Source organism: Alternaria hordeiaustralica (genome assembly GCF_023758085.1).
Source record: "Alternaria hordeiaustralica strain BMP 2776 chromosome Unknown scaffold_20, whole genome shotgun sequence".
NCBI classification, from domain to species: Eukaryota; Fungi; Ascomycota; class Dothideomycetes; order Pleosporales; family Pleosporaceae; genus Alternaria; species Alternaria hordeiaustralica.
In genome coordinates, this window is record NW_026056792.1 from 623,069 (window position 1) to 641,115 (window position 18,047).

The window sequence follows — 18,047 nt, forward strand, 5'->3', positions numbered from 1 at the left end:
CAAGATAGCAAGCTCCATACCTAGGTACTGCAGTCACGTCTACAGCTTGGAAGGTCGCCAATTCGGTCTCCGCTTCTCTGCAAAAGCCTTGAGCCCCTCTAGCGCATTATCCCCCGCGTTCAAGCCATGGTTATACTGCTCAATCGTTAGTTGAGTAGCCCGCTCCACGCTCCCGGTTTCCCAAGCTTCCTTCAGCGCCGCTCGTGTGACGATTGCCGAATCGGGTGAGATGGCCGCGATTTCATTTGCCAGTTTCAACGCCTCTTCCACTACTGTGTCTAGGGATGACGATATGCGATTGACGAGGTTGAGCTCTTTGGCTCGTTGTGCGGTGATGGATCGGCCTGTCAATGCCATCTCGGATGCGATGGGAAAGCCTACGTTGCGGACTAGACGTGGTGGACCTCCTGCGCCGGCGAAGATGCCACGGAGAGCTTCTGGGAGCCCAAAGGTCGCGTGAGGTGCCGCCACCACCATGTCGCTGTGAAGCCGCTGATCAGCAGCCTGTCTCACTCTCAAATTCGTAACGAAGCGCGACGTACCAGCCCAGAACAATCTCGAACCCTCCACCCAGCGCAAACCCATTGACAGCAGCGATAACCGGCTTCTTTCCCATCCTTCTGCTCAGCCCCCCAAACCCACTCACAGGGTGTCGCATCATACCAGGACTTGCTTTCAGCTCCCCGCTCCTTATCTTTCCGAGTTGAATGAGATCTTGCCCGGCGCAAAAGCTCTTCTTGCCTGCTCCTGTGACAATGGCAACGCGGAGGTTGGGCTCGTGGTCGAACCAATCGAATACTTGGCCCATTTCAAGGTGTCCTTCGAACGGTATGGAGTTCATTTGTCTTTCGCGGTTGATTGTAACGAGGAGGACATAGTCGGCTGGATAAGAGAGGACGACGTGGGAGGTGGGAGGTGGCGTTGTTTGGCAGTTGACGGATGTCATGTTGGGCAGGGCCGGGCAGGACGGACGAGACGGTCACTATCTAGGTATGAACCGTTTGTGTGAGGCCACATTTGCGACTGCTTTCGCTAGAAGTATTCAAAGGTATAGACAGCCCAAGTTTCTGAGAGAAGCTACCTAATTGCCGATAGAACGAAGATGGATAAGCCTGCGAGTGCTGGAGCCGAGGTGTCTTCCCCGCACGACGCTAATTCGGTAATGTTTGGCTCGTCTGTCACCAGTGTGCCCATGTCGCTCGGTTCAGTGCCTCGACAATTGTGCCAACAGCTTCAAATCACATTGCGATTGATACCTCTTCTACCATCTCCTCTTTCGCCAGCGGCAGGGTCGTTTTCAAGACGCTGTCAGCATCCACACGTAAGCACGCGCGACGATTGGCCTGTGCAAGGCCGAACAATGGCTTGAACGAGAAAGCCTCTACTCTGGGGCCATGTCGCGGTGTCTCTAGACGTTGGAGAAGTGGCCTAGGCTCGGCAACATGGAGTTCCGGGACCGTTGTACTTCGTAGGCGGCCAGGGCGTAAGAGCTACCAACTGAGAAAGAAGCTCCGTACAGTGGTAGGCCCGTGAGGGAACGACAAATCCGTCACCCTTTTCTACTATGCCCTCATGCCTTCATCCAAGATGGATTCATTGTGCGCTCGATACCGGTTCTCCGTCAGACACGGACATCCGGTGCCCATGGTGAAGCACGAGCCCGATTCTTCGTGCGCTCGGTCTCGGGAATTTATATCTGGTGCCTAGGTTTGCTACTGAAAGTTGTCGCTAATTTGATGGCATAGAGATTGTCATTGCAGGAGGACCAATATTGCGGATACGATATATATTAGGCCGAAAATAACCCGGTGGTTGGAGGATGCTAGTGTATGACAATTAGGTTAGTTGCCTAGTTATTGCTGGCCCTTTTTTAGAACCCCCTGCATGCAGACGGTGGGGTCTGGTTTCATCACCTTGTCTGCAGCGAGATTGTCCGCGTTATAGGTAGGCTCTAGGCGTCTAGCGGTCTAAGGCTTGCAGAAGTCAAAGCGTCTAGCATTTAAGGCAGCAAACATTACTACTTAAGTAGCGTAGCGTAGCTGTGCAAGCAACAACAATCAACCTTTATCTTTATTATTCTGCACCCGAGCCTTCTCTACATTATCATTGTATCGTTCTTCCCAGAAACCAACCATGGCTCCAAGTCGTAAAACGAGCAGGAAGCCACGCGCGAAGCAACCCCGTCGGACTGTTGCCTCAACGCGTTCCCCGACAGCTCCCCCTCTTATACGTGTCCAACGTAAATTCGGCGACAAGACAAAGCCATCGCTAAAACGCTATCTCGCCAAGGTTCTGAAGTCCATCCGTTCCTCGATGCCTCCTACGCCTGATGTATGTAGAGGTCCAATCCCTGACATCAGAACCCGACTCGACAAGCTCCGCAAAGACAACGAACCGATCTATCGCGACCTTGCCGCCACATCCTCCGGAGTCAAAGAGGAAGTGGACCCCGACCGAGAGTCTGTCATGCGCCAGTCAAACGTCGAGACGCTCCTGAACCACCTCTCTGCCGGCCGAATTGCCGTTGGTCACCACGGCTGTTGGATACCAACGGAGGCTTCAACGCCCACAGACCCATTCGGGGGGCGACACATATCTGAGCAGATCAGCATCACAGCAGGTGGTATGACCGAGAGGTTCCAATCCAATCGCCTCGTCTTGAAGGTCATTGGATGTGAGCATCTGATGTGGAACAAGGATGTGCAGGGGTCCCACTTGTGTGGGCACAGTTCGTGCGACAATCCCTTGCACATCGTGTGCGAGTTGCGTTGCTTCAACATGCAACGGATATTGTGTCCGGGTAGCTGCCAATCAGACGCTGGCGATTACATTTGCGATCATGGCCCAGAAGGCTTCCAATGCTTCGGGCATTTGAACTGCCCAAGTACCTGCGAAGTCGGCCGGAATATACAGCAGAAATTGTACAAGGTTTTCGACGACGAACAGCGCCGCCTGGCGACGGAAAGAGCGAAGACGGCGAGGAAGAGAGCAGAGAAGCGTATCGCTGAGGAGGCAGAAGAGCAACTCAAAGCCGAGCGCAAAGAGGAGGACGACCGAGTCAAGGCGGCAGCGAAGGCGGCACTGTTTGCAGCCAGGGATGCTCAAAAACAGAAGGACAAGCCAGCCAGGAATGCGCAACAAAAGACGAACAAGCGAACCAAGGTGGCGAAGAAGGGGGCGGACAAGGTAGCCGTGAAGAACAGGTAGACACGATAAGTGGTAACACATGAGCGCCGGTGTGTGATGGAATTTGAGAGAATGACGAGCGCACCTTGATACAATATCGAACTGCATCGATTGATGCAGACGCAATCAGACAGGTAGCCTTAGTTCACGTAGAATCAAGAAAATTGGAGTGTACTTTGGTTGTTGGAATCGAACATTGCTGTGCGTTACATTGAAGCTTTGCACTGTCTCTTATCATGTGTGCGTTCTTCCCCGCACGTCACGACCGTGAGCCTTGGGTGGTGGGCTAAGCAGCTAACCTAATGGGTTACATCAGCACCTAGGTACCGTGGTTGTTAGCAGAGCATGTACGAATGGGGCAGGAGTGAACATTGGATCGTTTTATTATTTGTCGCGTGCTCAACAACTGCCACAGGCTATCACATTAACCTGAAGGCGCTACCACGCTGCTGCTCGGTAAACCATGCAGACCCGGCAGATCTGTTGCACGCTTCATTGGTATGCATGTCGTGACATTTTTACTCAGTCGTACATGCTGCAGTAGAGCTCTGAGGTGACGTGCATAAAGCGGCTAGGATAGAGGCCGGTTCGTCACTTTCGGCCTGGCCCATTTACTTCATACTTCTTCAATTCTCCATGCGCTGATAGAACAGGATGTAGGCCACCTTGTTGTCGCGCACATTCTCGCTGGGCAGTGGCGTCCTCTTGCCCGGTGAGATGGGGGTTGTCGTGCCATTGACAGCACCAGTCCATTTCTTGATGCTATCCTTTTGCTTCTCGGCTCCACTGACTTGGTTCCAGCCTCCTTTGTCCGTCCCTTGCTCATCCAGGTCAATCCGGGCAAAGTAGTTCTTGCTCATCCCCATATCGCTCTGGTGTTGCTCGAGTCCGGCCGCGAGGACCTTGGGATCCTCTTCAGCGCCGCCTTCAGCGACATCCTCGGCGCGGATGCGGCGGATGATGGTATCGTCCATTCGGATCCATTCCTTGCCCTCCTGGCGCCGCAGGTCGACGGTGTAGTGGCCACCACTTGCGTTCTTACCGTGGTGGTACACGACCCCAATGAGGCGATAACGCGGGAAGCATCCTTGGATGTGGTAGCTGCTTCGTTTATGCGGGGGAAAAACCTCTTTCGGCAGCTCCAACTCCAAGGGGTACCCAATCTTCTTCCAAATCTTTTGTGGTCCCTTTTCGTCGTAGTGAAAACGCTTCAGGTGAAGAATGAGGACTGGTGGGAGGGTCTCAATATGTACTTGTTTGGTGGAAGCTTTGGAACCCCGAGCCGCACCGTCCAACGTCTCGAGACGCGTAAGATTCTTGAGAGCATCAGAGATGTTGTTAGTGTTGGGCTCACCGATATCGAGCTGGAGGGGTTGGTACGGCTCAAGTGTGACCGAGGCCTTCTCGCCTGGCCTCTTGTATTCCGACCGCAACTTGCCACCGAAGATCTTGGTGATGGGACTTTCAACATCAATCGCCCCAGAATTTTGTGTAATAGAAGTTTTTTGCTTGTGCCCAACCTCTTCCCATCCACCATCAATGTAGCCTGATCGTGCGGTCCCGGGGGATGCGACGGCGTCTGCGGACTGGCTCTGCTTGCCACTCTTGATGATGTGGACGCACTCGTCGTGCAGTCCAGCAAGCAAGAAGCCCAGAAACTCCTCGGCGTCTTCTTGCTGACCCCTCTTCATATTGTCGAATCGAGGCAGACGCTTTATGACGTCGTATACGTACTCGGGTGTGAGCGGGTCGCCGTACTGCTCGAGCTCGTTGCCTTTTAGCCGAAGACGGAGTTGGTCGACGGTGTCGGCAGAGTCGATGAGTCGGAAGTCGCGCAGGAACATGATCATGGCATCCACGAGAGGAGTTTCGGACTTGAAGCTGTGCGCAGCGCGCTTTGCCACCTGATCAAGGAAGTCGTAAAAGGGAACGCAGAACAGTAGTACTTGGAGAATCTGCAAGACAAGTCAGCGTGGCACAGAGTAGAGTAGCGGGTTAGGTCGCACCGAGTTCATGTAGCACAAGTTGCCCGTGTTTACAAGCCCTCGAGGCTCGATAAAGGAAGCCTTTGTCTCGGCGTCAACTGAGAAAGACGCCAGAACGTGTGCAAGCGTGGTGTTGCTAGGTACTACAGGGCCGTTGGAAACAGCCAAGGTATTGTTGGGAGAGGGAGCTGGCTGCGCGACGGCGGGAGTGTTCTTTGCCCTCAACAGCTCTGCCCAGGATTTTGGTGCTGCCGGCCGAGGCGGAGATGCCTTTGGAGTCTCTTCGGAGTTTGGGCCTGTGTGGGGTGTTGTTGCTGTAGTGTCTCCATTCTGGGTGTGTTCCTGATGAGTGCCGGCGGGCGATTTAACCGACTGTTGCGTCATCGAAGGTGCACTGGGAGCCTGTATTGGTTTGACAGGAACGCGGGGCACGGCTGGGATCGTGGGGTTGCGGGCGTGTTGCTTGACAGTGGCTGAAGGCTGGGCTGGCGATTGTACGGGCAATGGTGTTGCAGCAGACGGCGGGGCAGATTGCGCCAGATCGACTTCCGAAGGCGGGTGTGAGGTGGACGGAGTATCGATATCAGCGTCAGAGGGTGCCGGTATGGTAGAAGCCTGCGAGTCGTCGGGCTCCTCGGACGGGGTCAGCTGGCCGTGGGTGCCTTGGTCGAGGTACGTGGCGTCACGCGAGGGTAGGGCCAGAGCCTGGTCCTCGATGTGAACGGGAGCCCTGCGCCTTCGCCGGCGGGGTGTCGCGCGTGGCGGGAAGACGGAGTCGGGGGCGGACAGCCAGGGCAGAGGCGGGTAGAAAGGCCTGAATGTGACGGACTGGGGCGAGGGCGGCGGGGCGTCGACAGTCGTGGCAGCGGGCGAGTGCGGCGCTGGCGTGGGCATGCGCGGGGGAAGCGTGTGCAGCTGCGAAGAGACGACGACGGGCGAGCCATGGGGTTGAGGCTGGAACGGGCGCGGAGGCATGGCGTACTGGAGCGGCGGCTGCTGGTAAGGGTACCACGGCTGCGGCTGCTGGGCATAGGCGTGGAGCGGGCCGTGGAGCGGGCCATGGTGCGGTGCCTGGTGGTGGTGGTGGTGGTGGTGGTGATGTTGCTGGTGGTGGTAGGGCGCGGAATAGGGATTGTGGTGGACGGGCGAGTGTGTCTGGGGCGGCATCGCGTGGTGGTAGTACTGCGGCTCGTGCCTTCTGCTGCCAGGCAGGTACGGGCCGGGCATCGTGGGCGCTGGAGGCCGTGTTGCCTCGACCGTGGGCGCTGGCGGGAGCCGTCGCAGCCAGCGTGCGCGGCAACGGGTCGAGGGGAGTGTCTAGTGGGACTGCGGGGTCATGGTATCAGGACGACATGAGCGCAGCACGGGCTGCCCGCGACGGAGACACGTGGGGTGCAGTGTGGAGGTAGAGGTCGGGGCGGATTGCTGTTGGGGTCGGAATCGGTGAGGTTGTAGAAGAAGCCGCGCCAACGTGATCCGAAAGGGCAATCGCAGCCGTCTGTGCGGAGACGCTGTCGTCAGAGCACCATCGCCACTCGGCCTTGCGACGCTCGTCGTCTCCAAGCCACCTCTTGGGGACGCCAACCCTCGCAGCTACATATCACCGCACTCGCATTACTCGCCCTTGTCCTGCTCGTGAACCCTTAGCTGGGCGTCATGTCCAGCAATCCGCCCACCGCCGCCGCCTCGTCCAAGGCCTCCGCTCCCTCGGGGCCCGCTTCACCCGCCCAGACGCAGACGCAGACGCCCTCCGCCAGCACCAGCAGCTTCTCCACGCAGCCGCGGGGTAGTGGCGCGCCCGCGCGGTCATTGCCGACTCCCCGCAACTCGCAGCAGCAGAAGAAACAGCACAAGGCGTCGAAGCGCTTCAGGCAGACGGACGAGGATGCCATTGCCGAGTCTCTCGCCATGCGTCCCTTCCAGAACCGCAAGGGCCAGACGTCCATTACCCACCTCATGAACTTCAGCTTGCCGCCCCGCCCAACCAACCATGCCGCCCATGGCCACGCAAGGAGCTATCGGCGCAACCCGACGTGGGGCCTTGGCTCGGGCTACCACGCCGTAGACAAGGCAAGGTGAGAGTCCCAGCGGGAGCAGCACCGTGTCGACCATTCCGCTAACACCATGCAGATACGTGCACGCCAACTACCGCTTCATCGTAGACCCCCGCGCCGACTACCGCGCCCAGAGTGTCGATGCCGATGTCCACCTCGACTGGAACAACGTCCTGCAGATCCTGGCTTCCGAGCTTTCACAAGACGCCTCGTGTCCCATCTGCCTTGGCACACCCCTAGCCCCCAGGATGGCGAGGTGTGGCCACATCTTCTGTCTCCCATGTCTCATCCGCTACATGCATTCCGAAGACGACGCCAAGCCCCGAGACAAACGGGCGCGTTCGAGCAAATGCCCGCTGTGCTTCGACACCATATACGCCTCTGAAACGAGGCCAGTGCGCTGGTACACAGGCCAGGAGGGCGAGCCTCCCCGCGAGGGAGGCGATGTAGTTCTCCGCTTGGCTGTCAGATCCGCGGGAAGCACCTTGGCTATGCCCCGCGATGGCGCCTACGCTATGACCAAAGACGAAGATATCCCCTGGTATCATGCCGCCGAGGTGACCGACTATGCCCGCATAATGCGCGGCGGTGAGGACTACATGCTGGACCAACATGATCAAGAGATTGTGAAGCTGGAGCACCAAGGCAAAGAGGATGAAGTCATGTTTGCCGAAGACAGCATGGAATGGACCAACAAGGCGGTACGGAATATCCGAGAGGCCAAGGAGAAGCTTAGAGGAATCGGAAACCCCCCAGACGAGGCCTGCAAGCCCGCGGAACCCAAGATGAAGAGAGCGCCCATGGTATTCAACGAGACGACGGCGCCAGACATGAACACTGTACAGGACCATTCCCAGGTCGGGACCGCTTATGGCAAGGACAGGGCCATGTCTGTCTCTTCGCACTCTTCAGCAGCAAGCCACGGCATGTCTCTGACGCTTGCAGAGCTTCGCAATCGACAGCACCACGAGCACCACCAGACGCCCGCCGAATATTTCTTCTACCAAGCACTATTGCATTACTACTTATCTCCGTTAGATATCCGCATTTTGAAAGCGGCTTTCGGAAATTTCGCCTCGTTCCCCTCAACGATCCTTCCCCGTGTCGAGCACGTATCTACGGGACACGTAGTCGATGACGAATTGCGCAAGCGCACAAAATACCTGGCGCATCTACCATACGGCTGTGAAGTTGGTTTCCTTGAATGTGATTGGACCGATACAGTCGCCCCAGAAGTGCTGGAACGCTTCCGACCCGATATTGAGAAAAGGCGAAAGAGGCATGTTGAGAAGGAGAGTAAAGAGGAGAAGGCACGACAGCGCGCGGAAAAGGCCGAGTACGCCGAGTTTGCATCTGCGCGCAGAAGACGTCCAAGCATGACGGAGAGATTCTCCGCCGACGATTTCCAGCCTCTAGCATCAGGCAGCATGCCGGACGCGCAGCCCGTCATGGATGGAGACAACTCTTCGACGTCGCCACCCTGGCCACGGCGGCGTGGCGATGGCTTCGCTCCGTTGGCTTCTCCTTCGTCAAGCCCGTCAGCGCCACGGACCGTATGGGGTACGGCGATAGTGGCAGGCACGTCTCCAGTGTTTGGGCCCCAGGATCATCATGACGGCGATGATGGGTGGCTGCAGGGCTGGGAGAAGGATTTGCTTGCCGAGGAGGACATGCTTGCCCGAGCGCAAGCCATGTCTTTAGAAGGAGGCGAGGAAGGCGCGAAGAAGCCGGCCGGCGGAAAGAAGAAGAAGGGCAAAAAGATCACGTTGATGAGTACGAATGTGCGGAGGGGAGCGTAGTTAGTTTCGGTAGCATCACCGAGTCGCTTGGTGCGAAAGGGAGCAATGAAGATGTCAAGATAGGCTCAAGACTAGGCCGCCACTCATCGTCAGCCATGCAAGTGCTGTGCCCACCGCCTCGCGTCGCCTGCCCTAGGTCAAACAAGCGCCGCACCCAGCTGTGCCACCCATCTGAATCGGCGGTCTCGAGTCGCCCGTCTGCGCGACGCTCCCGGCGTGTCCACGGCCCCGCGCTTGACTACCAGGCCCGGGTCCAGCACGACCGCGACCATGCATGCCGCCCTGGTAGCTGCCTCGTGCCGGTGCCGTGACGGGAGGGCGATGCGTCGAGTTGTCGATGCCTGGTGCGCGGTAGGGGGAGCCTCGTGCGGCGGCCCACGTATCGAGGGAGAAGAGCGTAGTGAGGTAGAGGGCGAGGAAGGCCAAGAGCGTGCCGGTGGGCGTCGCAGGCGACGCCGTGGGCCTGGACGGGGTTGTCAGTTTTGTGTGCGAGCAAGGAAGGGGGCGGTGGCTAGGCATACCTGTGCGCGTCCATATTGTGAGGCGCTTGTACCACTGTCATGGTGGGAAAGAGATATGGAAGTTCAGTTGCGCCGCCGAGTGCCGCAAGCCGCAGGCCGCAAGCCCGCGGTGCGACAGGGGTGGGCGCGCCAAGACAGGCCGAAAAGTTGCGACCTTCAAGTAGCAACATGCTACCTACCGACCGATTCACATTTTCCCGCGACCGCACCCGCTACCCGAGAGCACGTTGCGCCATCTTTGTCCACGACATCGTGACTTCGAAGGGCTCCAGCTCAAGTCCAAGACTGACCATGGCCGTGCATCAGCCTCCACATGACAACGTCAGTCCTGCCAAGAAACGCAAACGCGACACCCAAGAGCAACAAATAGACGACGTTGATACTTCTAAACCTACCGCTCTTTTCGCACCAACCAAAGGTCGCGACTGGACCGTCACCATCGCTTTGCCCGGAAGCTGGACTCTCAATGCCAAGAAGCCCGATCACAAGACTATCCAAGTCGGACGAATCGCACGCGCAGCCGCCATCTACTGTGTCGATGAAATCGTCGTATTCGATGAAGATCCGACCAATGTCGATCCCAGAGTCGTTGATCCAAAATACATCCGCAGAGGACGGTCCAAGCAACAAGTCCTCGACTCTATCCTGGAGCACGATGAGGCATGGCAGAGCCCAGACCAGTTCCTTTGCCATTTATTGTCTTATGCCGAATGCCCACCTCATCTACGATACGACGCCGAGGATCCCCGATTGAGCATCTTCAAGGAACATCAGAATCTCAAATGGGTTGGTAATCTCCCAAGTATGGATATGCCGCACCATCTTCGAAGCCACGAGTGGTGTCGGTACCGCGAGGGTGTCTTTGTCGGCCCAGCCCATTTGCCCGCATCATTGATACCCAAGAACAACAGCTCAGGGACATCTCTGTCTCATGACTCAGAGTATGCATACGTCAAATGCGGTCTGCCGCATCCCATCCGCGTCCCTGTCCCCAAAGAAGCCCCTCCTGAGCAAGGCATGCGCACAACCGTTCGCTTCACCAACGCCGATGCACCTCCCAACTGGCCCCACCTATCTCAGCAGGAATGTAATCTACTAAATGCTACGGCATGCGCGGCCAGTCTTCCACGTGAGGAAGGCGGCTACTACTGGGGTTACACGGTCCGACGCGCTCCATCACTCAGCGCCGTCTTCTCCGATTGCGAATACCCAGATGGCTATGACATGTCTATAGGAACATCGGAACGCGGCCAGTCCGTCTATTCACTATTTACTGACACTAGCAATGAGTCTGCTACGTTTGCAGCCAAAGCCAAAGCTCACAAACCCTTTAAACACCTCCTTATTGTGTTCGGAGGCCAGGCCGGCATAGAACCGGCTATTGCCAACGACCCGGTTCTCGCGGCAAGAGGATTGGGCAAATCGATGGCTAGCGAGCTTTTTGATGCTTGGGTTAATTTGGTTCCGGGACAGGGCAGCAGGACAATTAGAACAGAGGAGGCTGTTGTCATCGGCCTTGCGGCGCTGAAGCCTTGGATGGACAGAACGATGCAGGTATAGAGGCATGATCAACCAGGCTCTCGGCCTAGTGCTGGGTGTTTGACATGCGATTGCCTCATGCTCGATGGGTCTCACAACAAACGCTCTCCTCTACAAAACAGCACTTGAACATTATTAGCTGTACTGGATCTATGAAGCCGTCTTGATCCTCCATGCATCCTCGATTCCGACACGCAGTCAAGTCAGTATGTGCTGTCCAGCCTCATAGTGTACCCTCGCCCAAGCATCTCTTGAGAGGAAACTCGTCGCCTGTACAAAGACTGATAACACCATCAACCCATTCCATATTGTCAAACTGCTTTGACTCGAACGAGTCAGCCTGGTAGTCGGATAGCTCTCCATAACCACCGATGGTACCCGTCCAGACACTTCCACTCGCACGGTTGGTCCAAGGGTTACTGACAAAAGCGCCATACTTGTCCTTGGGGACCTCGGCGGTGAAGGTTTGCGTCTGAGTCGTTTGCCACGTCTGGCTGTAGTCGATTGACATGGAGACTTGGAGGAAGTCCTTGACTAGTGTCAAAGTGCTGCTCGCCCCAACCGAAATGCTGTTACTAATGGAGAAACCCGAGGCGACGGAGATAGTAGTCGGTGCGCCCTTGGTGACTTGGCTCATTTGAACATCCCAGCCCAAGAAACGAGAGTTGGGGTTCGGAATGATAATGCTGGTGTCGCGTTTCAAGTGCTGCTTGTCTGGTGTTTTGGTCTCGTTGCCGGAGAAGTGAATCTCAGCAAGGTAGGCAGGCTTCGGAGGTACAGCACTGGCCTTGCGTGCAGCTTCCAGCTCTTCAAAGGCAGATCGTTTCATAACGGTGAAGTGGCCTTTGCCGTGGAGGATAACGTCATCCGATCCGATTTTGACGGGTGCGGGAGCAGCCGCGACGAGAGCGGCGCCAAAAATGAGGGTGATGAAGGAAGTGGAGTGCATTATAGCGAGTACATATATGAGGTGAAACGAATGTGTAGAACTTTACGAAAAGAGTGACAGGGCAGGTAAGGTGGTGAGAAGAATTCATGATCAGGGAGGCGTGCTCTACTTATCGTCAAGAAATGCGAGCAAGTTAGCACCGCATTGGCAGCGTCGGCTGTATGACTGATCGTAACATGGGTTCTGAGACGCAATTTTGACATTCCAGCTATCTTGGTAAACAGGTACGTCAATACATTTCTTGGCAGGGATTTATGAAGGATCAATAGTGGTGGAGTATACGAACCTAGGTAACGTGTTCAGGTGCGCGGCTGATTGGTTTCATGGTTGTCCGGTGATTTGCTGTCTCGAAGTACGAATAGTTCTTCCATACCTACCCAAAGGCTCGCCGTAGGATTACTTATTCTGAGTGGGTCTCGCTAGGCGCAACATGAGTCGAGTGGCTCCTCGAGTATCACTGTAACAAAAGCACGCCCGCATCGTTCTTTCGGGCCGAAGCGCATGAAGTGCAAACCCTTTCCGGGTTCTCGGCATCTACCCTTAATAATACAAGGCATAGAATTCCCGACTTCTAATAGGACACCGCTCTAATAGTGCACTCGGTTCACCTGCCGAGGGAATGTGGGATTGGGGCATTGCTGTGCGGTCCCTCGATACCGCGGTGGCTCAACCACGTTTCAAAACCTTGGAAGAAGGGGCGCGCTCGCCACAATTGCGCCGAGAATGGACAAAGGACAATTGTAGTGATGGCCATGAAAGCATGAACGAGGATCCGTTCTATCATCAGTTCTTACTTATTTATCTTGTTTCCACATCCGGTTCTGAGCAGTACCCAACTTCCGCTCTTTAATCCTTTGGTGCACCTGGCTTTTACAGTCAATTCTGTCGTTACCTTCGCTCTGTCTGAGCTATTTCGAAACCTGAAGCCGTCATGCATTTCTCAGTCGTCCTCTCCGCACTTCCCATCCTCGTGGGCTCCTTCGTCAACGCCGACCTCCACAGGGAAGGTCTTTGTGTCGATGAAGTCGGCGGACAATACGTGTACAACGCCGACGCAACAACAAAGGCATGCGACGCATATCTGAATCGCAACACTGGCGACCAGCAATGGGATACATGTGCCGATTGCAAGATGGTGAGACATACAAGAATCCCTCCATGAACCCTTCGCATGCTAACATTGTGCAGACCGAAGTCGGCAAGCTCAACCTTTGTCAATCGCTAGGGAATCACATCGGTGGTGATGAGTTGAACTATTACTGCAAGGAGAATGGCGCTGGCAATTCATTAGCCTCATAAGCTGCGGACAAGGAAGAATAGCTTTCGTGAACAGCAGTGACTTTGCTGTCGTCGTGTTGCGTCAGAGGTCGATGTATACCGTCCTGCAAAGTTTTACCAACCACGATTAATTTAATTCGATAACAAAAGGCTTATGACACGGACGTACCATTTTGCATGGGCTCATATGCTCATCTCCATCGTAGCGTTATGTTTCAAATGTCCCAGCTTACCTGCAATGACTACAAACTAAAGTGCGAATTGCTAAACATCTAGTCCGCTGGTGTTCTATAACGCAATGTTACAGCAGCTACAGTGACCGATAGGAAAACGCTTCGGTGATGAAAAGCGATGAGACAGCAACTATTGCCTTGGAACGAGCTCACTAAATTCACTAACCGTAGCGAGAAAGATGAACGGAAATCGGATCTATCAGTTGTCTAGATCATGGACTTAGACGCGATTTTGACGACACTGAAGTTCCAGCGCGGAAAATGTACACGGATGCTTTTGCTGTTACAGATAGTGACCTCGTCAATTGTAAGACCAACGAGATTCCCAACAGTCTTTCCCATATGTCCGTAATCGGAAGGAAATATCTCGACCTCGTCGCCGTATTTGAGCTTATGTGAATTGTCATCGATGAATGTAACGTTTTCTGGTGAGGTAGAAGTGCCAAGAGTTCGTTGTGCCATAGTATTTCCATCCAGCGTTTTGAGCATTGGCATTCTCTTCCTTTTCTTTTCCAGTTGTGCCACAAATCTCTCTACCCACGAAAATACTCTCGGATACGTCTCAGCGTTGAAGTAACGCGCGGGAAGACTGTCCTTCATAGTGGGCTCCGACATCAACCACTTGAATGGCCACACACAATCAATATCTGCTAGCGAGGGTTCTTGTGTGTTCAAAATCCACGCCCTGCCATCGGCAAGGAAAGTAGACTCCAACATGTCAAAAGCGAGCTGCAAATGCTGCGTGCCATCGGGCCGCCCCATCTCCATATCATCGGCGGTGAAGCGCCTTCCCATGAGCTTCTGACGATCATCTACAAAGGCTTCATTCGATAGGAAGCTTGTCTCCTGCCAGTATGGTATCATCCTCACGGCGTTGGCGAAGATGCCGCCGTCGATTGTCCAGTTTTCGAAGAGCTTTCTGATACCAACATCCATTGGCGTGGAAGGTGAGAGAGCGCTGTTGGGGTACAGAGACTCTAGCTTGGAGATGATGAATCGAGAATCGCAGTATATGTCCTTTCCGATGATCACGACGGGTATCTTTCTGTAGCCGACGCCCAGCAGTTCAAGGTCTTCACGCGGCATGAATGCCGGCTGGATCTAGATGACTTCTTAGCTGACGCAACTGAAAGAGACGGAAATGATGTACACATTCATCATAGGGTATACCGCGAAGCCATAGATACCATAATACCCGGTGCGAGAAGATGGAGCCTTCGTAATGGAGCACGATTGGCTTGTCGAGAGAGACCATGGTTGTTGAATGGTATTTGTTCGAACAGCGTGGAATGTTGTTGCAGACGCGTAGTGACGTGGAATATATCTTGAACAACGGTAGGGCGGAACGTCTTTCCATTACCCCACCCCATGACGTGAGGCGCGGCGCATCTCCGTAGCTATCGAGCAACGGGAATCTTTGAATGCCACGGGATGTACAAGCGAGCGTCTGGCCGTGATCGTTGCAGTATTAGCGTCATGACGACGGTCGAGCAAGCTGCCGTACAATACCAATCTCGCATTGGGGAGGTGCTGCGATACAGGCTAGTTGGCATGCTTTTCGAATGGCCCATCGCAAATGATACCGACACCTCCAAAGCGACAAAGCATCAATCTTTCGACGTGCCACCTGGGATTATGCTCCGTTGTTCTGTGTGCTGCCACCATTGTTATCCCACGCCAAGCGTTGCCGACCTGCGCGCACGCCCGGGTGCTGCAAGCACTGCAAGGGTGGCTTAAAGCAACCCCGCATCCCCCACACCACTCCGGAAGAGACATTATCCTGCACGCATCGAAACGCGCTGCGGCCGGCGATAGATGCGTGTCCGATAGAACGTTAGTCGAGTACGGCGACGACGCGCCTGCACACGTCAGTTCCGCTGGGTCGACTCGTCTTCGCAGCTTGACTTTTGTCTTGCCTTTTCCGCCACGACTTGAACCAACGCCAGCTATGCCACACAAGCTCGACATCTTAGTCGTGGGCGCTGGGCTCTCTGGACTCGCCGCAGCGATACAATGTGCCTTGTCAGGACACTCGGTGACGGTATTGGAGGGCGCAAGGGAGCTGGCTGAAGTATGTGCTCACGTCTACGACACCAGATGGTTGCAATCGGTGTCTATACTAACCAGCATTCCAGATAGGCGCAGGCCTTCAACTTACACCTAATGCTACACGTCTCCTTCTGAACTGGTCTGTTTACGACACTATCCGCGATCGTGTCTGCGAGCCCATCGCACTGACTGTCCACAACTATCGCGGTAAGATACTTGCGCACGAGGCAGAGTTCGATGCGAACATCCGCCGCAAGTACGAAGCGCCATTCTCCGACTGCCATCGCGTAGATCTGCAGCAGGCCATGGTCAAGCGAGCGCAAGAACTGGGCGTGATCGTAGTACTGAACGCAAAAGTAACGACTATAAATCCGGGCTCGTTCACCGGCGATAGGGCGCGCGTGACAACCTCGGAGGGCTAGAACTAGGGCGCCGATCTTATAGTCACTCTTCCAGGACGGAACGAATCCCTAACCACCTACAGGAGATCTGGCATATCGCATCGTGCTTCAACTTGATCAGGCCAGCGGATCGAGGCGGAGAAAAATGGTGCGATGACCCGCATATTGGTCCTAGGCGGGCCCTGACGCACACGCTATAGCATACAGCATGCGCGGCGGTGACATGTATAACCTGGTCTCGCTCCTTCCCAATAATCTGCAAGAGGGTGTCGCGAAGACCAAGGGCAACTTAGACGAGACGAGAAATTTAATTCATAGATAGGACCCAGTGTAAGTTGCTCCACTCGTCGCATATTGCGACTAGAACGCATACTTACTATTAACACAGATTAGCTTAGCTACTTAGGTGTGTAGAAAAGGTTTGTAAGTAGAAATTAATACATCGAGCGGAAATAAGCTCCTAAGTTAATGCGCAGCACAATCTTGCGCTTATTAGAGACTTCTACTAACTAATACTTTCTTATTACGCTAAGAGCGCAAACTCTTCTATCGAAGATAGCGCTATCCCGAAGCTCTTACTAGCGCTAGAGCACTTTAATTCTTAAGATAGACTAGCAGGTATACTACGGTTATCTACGAGAAGCTATTCTGCTATACGAAGTAAGTTTGCGAAGCAATTACGTTACGAAGACTCTATTAAACTCTACGTATTCTAGCCTTGCTTTGCGTATATATAATGTTTTACTATCTATCTAGAAAATTTATAGTGTTTATAGACTATCTTTAGCTTAAATATATTATGTATACATTCTTAACTATTTTGTTAAATAGTAACTAACTACTCTATAGATCTGTATACAATAGCTAAGCTAATTTAAGTAGCTTTAACGTTTTGTTTAGCTAAGATATAGGTACCTAATATAGCCTAGTACTATGCTTAAGATAGCGTATTACGCTTAGAACCTCTCGCTCGCCTTTAGACCTATATAGTAACTTATACTTCTAATATTATATAGCTAATTAATAATACTACTTCTTCTTTACTACTACTATTAATACTACTATTATAGATATTATAAAGAGTGTAGAGTTTATATAGCGCTAGCTAGAAAGCTAGCTACTAGAGAGAGAAGCTTTAGAGTCTACTTATCTATTACTAATATAAGCGTAATAGCTATAATCTTATACACTAGTAGCTACTAGAATTACTTCTATTCTACACGTAGCGTTATTAGAGTAAATATCTAACTAGAAAGTATTATATCTAAAAGAAGTTATAAATAACACTAAGAGTAGCGTTCTAAGAGATAGAGTTTAGTATAAGAAATATTCTACTAGTAAGAAGTATAGTATTCTCTTTACGTAAGACTTTACTACCTAAGAGTTAGAGAAATACTTTATTAACAGAAAGAAAATTATTCTAAATACTAAGAGATACTAGATCTAGTAAGAGAGAATCTAGATAGAGAATAGCTATCTCTAACTTTAAATTTAGTATATTTTTATAGTATAAGAATACTATATAACGTATTTATACCTAGGTACGTCTATAGCTTTTAAGTTTATGTAGAATATACACTAACTTAGCTCTTTTACTATAGTAAGTAAAGCTATATTTATATACTACTATAGATTTAATATTCTAGATAGTTTTAAGTACTCTTATCTATATAACACTTAACTATATATAAATTCTAACTACTTATATACTAAAGATAAGATATCTAATAACTTATAATAGTAATATTAAAAGCTTTAAAATTATAACCTCTTAATAAACTACTTAGAAAAGTAGTATCTTTATCTTTTTTTATATATCTATAGTTTTTATATTTACTATATAAGTAGTATTCTTTAAAAGGTTTCTAGTAGTAATAAAATACTCTTAGAAGATTAGAAAGAGATTATACTTATTAGAGCGTAAAGATACTTTACTAAAAAGTATAGAGTATATATAGACTATATATTAGTATAGAAAGCGTACTATAGCTTAGGGTTAGGGGGGTTAGGGTTAGGGTTAGGGTTAGGGTTAGGGTTAGGGTTAGGGTTAGGG

General features: G+C 52.7%; 7 protein-coding genes across 7 annotated transcripts; 4 read left to right on the forward strand and 3 right to left on the reverse strand.

Moving 5' to 3' along the window:
* Window positions 1–2,329: 2,329 nt before the first annotated feature.
* Window positions 2,330–3,207, forward strand: J4E84_008312 (uncharacterized protein; the record flags this gene model as incomplete). Its single annotated transcript, XM_049390888.1, has 2 exons — window positions 2,330–2,335; window positions 2,377–3,207. The coding sequence occupies 2 exons, from the start codon at window positions 2,330–2,332 to the stop codon at window positions 3,205–3,207; spliced, it is 837 nt and encodes a 278-aa protein (XP_049241595.1).
* Window positions 3,208–3,812: 605 nt separating this feature from the next.
* On the reverse strand, window positions 3,813–5,201 carry J4E84_008313 (uncharacterized protein; the record flags this gene model as incomplete). Its single annotated transcript, XM_049390889.1, has 2 exons — window positions 3,813–5,141; window positions 5,193–5,201. The coding sequence occupies 2 exons, from the start codon at window positions 5,199–5,201 to the stop codon at window positions 3,813–3,815; spliced, it is 1,338 nt and encodes a 445-aa protein (XP_049241596.1).
* A 1,878-nt stretch (window positions 5,202–7,079) lies between these two features.
* J4E84_008314 (uncharacterized protein) lies at window positions 7,080–9,024 on the forward strand (the record flags this gene model as incomplete). Its single annotated transcript, XM_049390890.1, has 2 exons — window positions 7,080–7,083; window positions 7,334–9,024. 2 exons carry the CDS (start codon window positions 7,080–7,082, stop codon window positions 9,022–9,024), a joined length of 1,695 nt encoding a protein of 564 aa, XP_049241597.1.
* An 812-nt stretch (window positions 9,025–9,836) lies between these two features.
* J4E84_008315 (uncharacterized protein) lies at window positions 9,837–11,105 on the forward strand (the record flags this gene model as incomplete). The annotated part of the gene is made up of 1 exon (XM_049390891.1): window positions 9,837–11,105. One exon carries the CDS (start codon window positions 9,837–9,839, stop codon window positions 11,103–11,105), a length of 1,269 nt encoding a protein of 422 aa, XP_049241598.1.
* Window positions 11,106–11,307: 202 nt separating this feature from the next.
* On the reverse strand, window positions 11,308–12,033 carry J4E84_008316 (uncharacterized protein; the record flags this gene model as incomplete). The annotated part of the gene is made up of 1 exon (XM_049390892.1): window positions 11,308–12,033. One exon carries the CDS (start codon window positions 12,031–12,033, stop codon window positions 11,308–11,310), a length of 726 nt encoding a protein of 241 aa, XP_049241599.1.
* A 1,718-nt stretch (window positions 12,034–13,751) lies between these two features.
* On the reverse strand, window positions 13,752–14,702 carry J4E84_008317 (uncharacterized protein; the record flags this gene model as incomplete). Its single annotated transcript, XM_049390893.1, has 2 exons — window positions 13,752–14,645; window positions 14,697–14,702. 2 exons carry the CDS (start codon window positions 14,700–14,702, stop codon window positions 13,752–13,754), a joined length of 900 nt encoding a protein of 299 aa, XP_049241600.1.
* Window positions 14,703–15,557: 855 nt separating this feature from the next.
* On the forward strand, window positions 15,558–16,015 carry J4E84_008318 (uncharacterized protein; the record flags this gene model as incomplete). The annotated part of the gene is made up of 2 exons (XM_049390894.1): window positions 15,558–15,566; window positions 15,680–16,015. 2 exons carry the CDS (start codon window positions 15,558–15,560, stop codon window positions 16,013–16,015), a joined length of 345 nt encoding a protein of 114 aa, XP_049241601.1.
* Between the last annotated feature and the right edge of the window lie 2,032 nt (window positions 16,016–18,047).